Source organism: Brassica oleracea, chromosome C3, assembly GCF_000695525.1.
Source record: "Brassica oleracea var. oleracea cultivar TO1000 chromosome C3, BOL, whole genome shotgun sequence".
In the NCBI taxonomy this organism is placed as follows: domain Eukaryota; kingdom Viridiplantae; phylum Streptophyta; class Magnoliopsida; order Brassicales; family Brassicaceae; genus Brassica; species Brassica oleracea.
The window spans coordinates 5,737,652-5,743,379 of NC_027750.1; the positions used below are offsets into that span (position 1 = coordinate 5,737,652).

Genomic DNA, 5,728 nt, shown 5'->3' on the forward strand with positions numbered 1-5,728 from the left:
TTTTTTTTTTGGGGGGGGGGGTGTAAAATAATGCCAATTGAGTTGTTCTGTTGAGGGTAATATAGTGTTTAATAATTCTTATGATCATTATTATATGCCGTTGATGATTGTTTTGTTGGAGTAGCTGATGGTCTAAGAAACTGATGACAATCGAAACTTTATTACTTTTGCTAAATCAAGTTGGTCCATCTCATAATAATGGTTGAAAAAAACCGTTGGTCTATTTCTGCACCAGTAAGTGAACAGTGATCAAGAATGGGCTAGAATTTCTGTTCGAAAAGATTAATTTGGATTTCAAAAATGTAGGTCTAGGAAGTCTTCTTACAAGCTTAGGAATTGACATAAATGACTCAACTTAAACAAACCTTTTCTAAACCTAATTTGTGTAGTATTTTGTTAAGATATGATAGTTTACTACGAGGAACACTTTGGTAGGAAAAAAAGTTCTTAAATTTATGGGATCTCAAATATATAGTTTTTAATTAATTTAGAAATCAAATATTATATATATATATATTAATCATTAATAATTATGGATATATGCGAATATTTTATTTCGCTATAATTAGAACATCGGTTGTATACTCGCTCAAATGACATGTGAATCAGATAATAAACCCTAACGTCTGAATTATAAACGTCAAATAAGAACCTTGAAACTTCCGGACATATATTCCTTAACAACAGCAGGAACAGAGTGACTGGCCCGGCAGTATAAGTGGGACCTTGATGCCGGGTAATTGGGCAACACGTGACGGCATGGCAAAGGAATAATTTGGAGAAATCGAGGAAAGATAAAATGATAGAGCAAGTGGTTGCAGCCATATTGGTTTTGCATGTGTTGTCTCACTCACAGTCAGGGTTTCAAACTCTTTTAACTTTTTTTCATTCTTTGTTTACATTATAGCAAGATCTATCTATTTCCAAATAATCTCAGACAAAAACATTAGAATCAAATTTCATTATACTCTAGTTTGTTTGTATATATAGGCATATATTAGACAATATATAAGACGTTGCTCAAAAAAAAGACAAGACATTCATATAATATATTATGTAATCATGTTTTCGATTCCTTTTTAAAATTATAATGTTATCATATATATATGACCACTTATGTTTTTGGAATAGTACAGACTTAGTAAACAAAATTGTTTAATTTTGTGTTGTATTATTGGCTTATTGTTCTTTCAGTTAGAACTGTTTTAGTTTCTACAAAACAACTTGCATGCTCTGATAGTTAAGAACACTAACCAAGAGCCGTGTATAAAATAAACGAAAAGAAGATTTCGGATCGGATTAGAGATTTTGAGGCACTATTCCCAAAGGGACCTCGCATGTATTCTTGCCTCCATCTTCAAGCAAAGCATCAAAGCGTAGATTCCCATGCAGCTCTTTCTTTTTAGCTCTTGTTCCCTTTTTATTTATTTTAATAGTAGCTCTTTGGAGCTTTCTTTTGTTTGTTTCCCACTTTAGTGAAAATTTCTCTAGATTTCAGAAAATGGATTCGTTTTACGATCTGTATATTTTTTATTCATTCATTAAGTTTTGATTGGTATTATTAGGATGTGCTCTTCTTACTCAAACGTATGATCTCTTTTCTTTTATAGAAAGTTTTCTTTCATCTTGTTTTTGTTTGCTTTCATCTTTTTTTTTTTTTGGTCAAATGTTTGCTTTCATCTATATCAAGCTAGTTTCTCTAAAGTAAAATGTATACAATTTGCTTTCAAAATTCATTTTAAAAATCATTTTTAAATGTACAATATGGCTTAACAAAAAAACTGTCTCAAAAAAAAACTTCTTCTCATCACTCACAAATAATCATAAAACTTTGGTTAACAATATTCTTGACAAAAAAAAACATAAAATAACAGATTTACGTTATGCGAGGATTGAGTATTTTTAAATTGTTATACGATTATTTGGCAATTTTGTTATAATGAAAATGTGTTATCGAACCAAGTGGTGGTAGCCTAGTGACAATCTCTTGGGGCTTGGTGTGTACCCACATCAGTCTTGGGTTCGATTCTCCCTGGGAACTAAATTATCACTACTTGGCCAGTCTGGGCTTGTGATTCGGTCCAAGTGGTTTACATGGTGGGCCATAATAGATGATTGATCCACCTCCTGGCATTAGTCGGAAGGTATTCCAAACTCGGGTCAGGCAGTGTGGTACGCTTTCGGGCTAGTTCACTCTGTAGCACTAAGTGCGTTTCTGCCGACCGGATCAGCCGATAGGGTTTATCAAAAAAAAAAAAAATGTGTTATCGACAAGAATTCAAATAATCTCATCAGTTATTCAGTTTACAGATAGTTTTTCATTTAAATTTGTCTGATATGAATGTCTTTTACAAAATTGATGTCGTCATGTAGACGCATCACTGGTTCGTGTGATAAAAAGTATCGGATATTGCATTTTCTACCGCGGGCCTGTAATAACTTTATCACAATGAAGTAATTTGGGCTGGTGGGCTTAACTACACATATTTGAATATTGGGAAATATCAAATGTAATTGTTCAAAAATAAAACGAAATATCAAATGTAAAATCATGCAATAAAATCTCTAATTCATTTACTCACTCTTCTCAGAGATCAACCTTCTGATTAGCCCCAATATATCTTCTCTCAAATGGTTAGCTAGATCAGGTACAGACTCCTTCACATCATTAAACCACAACTCATCCCGGTTCTTCACTCCTCCAGAGCTAAACCATTGGCATATAACCTGAGCGACTCCAAGAAGGTAAACACCACAGTCATACCCATTCTTCTGCTGTGGTGTATCACTGCACTCTCTGTATATCGCATCACCATCACACACAAACGGAGAAACCGCCTCGAAAAGCTGTTTTGCACTCCATTGATTCAGTCCCATAAGGCTGTCGTGATGGTAAAACGAGTTGGCTTCTCTGTAATACACGAGTAAGCTCCAGTGTAATCCTCCTCCTGCTAGCTCGACATTGGTGTTGTCGTTTACAGGAAATATCAGGAGGTCGCTATCGCGTAATCCAAGGGGTTCGATGAAGTCTTTGAGTGATTCTGTGTCGGGGCAGTTTGAGATCCAGAAGGCAATGGAGGGAGGGATTACTGAGATGGCAGGTGAAGCGTGGACTGTGGATAAGTAGCTTAGGTAGAACTCGATGACACGGTCGTTTAGAAAATTGGGTCCGTTGAGGATGTCCAAATCTGATCTCCTGAGGACAACATCGTTGTAGCTGAGGATCTTGTCGTCATCTGAACTGTATCCCATTGCAGACGACACTGGAGGAATGTAGAATAAATCTGCAAGATGCAAATGTCAGTGAACAACCTTTACGTTAGCTTAAAGCTAGATATTGCATCTTGTTTGTTCATCATCGTTCGTAACCACAAGACAGAACATTATCAGAGCTTAATGGCTAGCATAAAGAGCAACTAGAGAATGCTACTAACTACCACGGCCATGTTCAAGTTTACAAACCGAAGTCAAAAGAGAAACTTTTATCACCCTTGTTATTACACATAGTTGCTAACGGTTTGGTGGGAGAGTGAGTGCTATAGGTTTATCCTAATAAACAATACAAGAAACATGACCTTTGGGTTCTAGTGGAACGTGTGTTTCTTCCCTACTTTGCGTAATTAAAAGACAAACAAGAGCGTAAACAAACGTATATATATACATGAATAAAACAAAGAGTTAGTACAAACCAAAAACAATTCGTTGAGGCTTTTTGTCGAACAGTTTGCGTTCATTGTAACATTTTTCTTACAAGAATCACGCAAAGGAAACAAAATTTCTTACACAATAATCAGTGGTTATATAAAATTGAATTTTAACAAGAGAAATTAATTGTGGAATAAAAACAACAGAAACTTGGTAAACATATTCATTCACTCACGATCAGCGACGAACTAATGAATAACCAGTTACCTTGAATCTCTTTAATCTATACGTGATGCCTGACAAAGGATCAGATCAATCCACGCAGGAACTGTAATCTGAGTTAAATAATAATAATAATAATAATCCAGAAAGAATGAAGAGAAACAGAAAGGAAAGTTGATTTGGTGTATCAAATGGAAAAGGAATCTAACTTACTTAAAGGCCCATGAGCCCAAGATTGGATGTTCTTAGATCGTTTCAGCTTCCAGTCGCGTTGTCCACAATAAAGGGCTTTCAATCAACAATTTATTACGTTATTTTCTCTCTCAATCTTCTGAAATTTTGAAGGAGTTTTAAAACGCATAATTGCTTCCTTTTTTTTTTTTAACAACTTTAATTTATTATTGCTTCCTTATGTGTCTATGATATTCAAATCTTCTAATGCATATCGTATAATTTTCTTTTACATTTTACATATTTTCACGTAATTGATCTATTATTTATTGATTAATTAGCACCTTGATAAAAAAGATAAAATTTTAGTTGTTTTAAAATTTATTAAACTGTAATATGAAAATACACAAAAAGAATCTCTGGATAATTGAGTATTAAACTTTAATGTTCCTTTGTGTCCGAGTTTAGTTTGATCTTTCAGCGTTGAGATTAATCTTTCATTTTCACTTAACAAAACTGATCTTGTAATTTGATTTTCTACCAGAATATGTATGTTAAGAATCTAACAACAGTGTTTGAATCACACGATGTCTAAAAGAAAAAGATTGAATCTCACTAAGCTTCCCCCTTTGTTCTTAATTATCCTTTTGCAGTTTTGTTAAATCGATTTTTTTTGTCTTTTTAATATTTTCTTTCTTTATGGATTTTTCAACTTCGATTTTTTTTTGTTCCATTCTAACATATAAAAAGAAAGTCAATTTATTTAGGCATAGGCAATATTTTATTCTTTATTGATCTGGTCAGTTCTCTCTAAGTGAACGGATCCATGCCCAATGCAGGACGGCCAAGAGGTCCTCAAGGAAACTGGTGAATCATTTTTTTTATATACAGAAGAAAGCACATTTTAACCAACAACATTACAATAACACAAAGATCTTTTACTGTCAAACTATTTTTGCTTTTGAACTATACAATTCACAGTCTAATCCATCTACGATCTGAGAAACCTGAATAAACTATCATCTTCTTTTCATATTTCATGAAAATAAGGATATTAGATATCGTAATACACAACCTTTTTCATTTTTAATTTGGTTAAGGAATTTCCTTTGTTATATGAAAACCGAAAATGATATTAGAGGCTCCATCATGTAGATGGGGAGATCATTAATTGAACTATGTACAATACAACAAAATTAAGTGATCTCATTAACGAACTTGATATTGTACCAATATGGAAACTAGGCCTAGGCACAAAATCCGGAACCCGAAATCCGACCGAACCCGAACCGAAAAACCCGACTCGTTATCCGACCCGAAACGTAAATATATCCGAACGGGTCTTGTAGGGAGGTACAAAAAATATCTGAACCCGAAGTGTTATTAACCGAACCCGAACGGGTAACCCAAAAAATCCGAAATTAATAGTCAATATAAATATTTTGAAATATATATAGGTATTCCAATTATTAAATTCAATATTTGTGGTAATATTATATATAATAATAAATATTAAAATTTTAATAAATGCTTTAAGTACACAATTAGTTATAAATAAATATTTTACAATTTACTCATTGAAATAAAAAGTCTACTCTCTACAAGGCAATACAGATTGTTTACAAATGATGTTTGTTTTCATGCTTGATTTAACATTTTATTGTTATTTTATCAATTTTATATGTGATAG

General features: G+C 33.2%; 1 protein-coding gene across 2 annotated transcripts; it reads right to left on the minus strand.

The window, feature by feature from the left end:
- Positions 1-2,468: 2,468 nt before the first annotated feature.
- Positions 2,469-4,195, minus strand: LOC106331889 (NEDD8-specific protease 1-like). 2 transcript variants are annotated; one of them, XM_013770323.1, is made up of 3 exons: positions 4,081-4,193; positions 3,913-3,980; positions 2,469-3,284 (listed from the first exon to the last, which is right to left on the minus strand). In XM_013770323.1, the coding sequence occupies exon 3, from the start codon at positions 3,250-3,252 to the stop codon at positions 2,575-2,577; it is 678 nt and encodes a 225-aa protein (XP_013625777.1). In that variant the 5' UTR covers positions 3,253-3,284; positions 3,913-3,980; positions 4,081-4,193; the 3' UTR covers positions 2,469-2,574. The 2 variants fall into 2 exon arrangements, with proteins under 2 accessions (XP_013625777.1, XP_013625778.1); XM_013770324.1 differs by lacking the exon at positions 3,913-3,980 and having other exon boundaries at positions 4,081-4,195.
- Between the last annotated feature and the right edge of the window lie 1,533 nt (positions 4,196-5,728).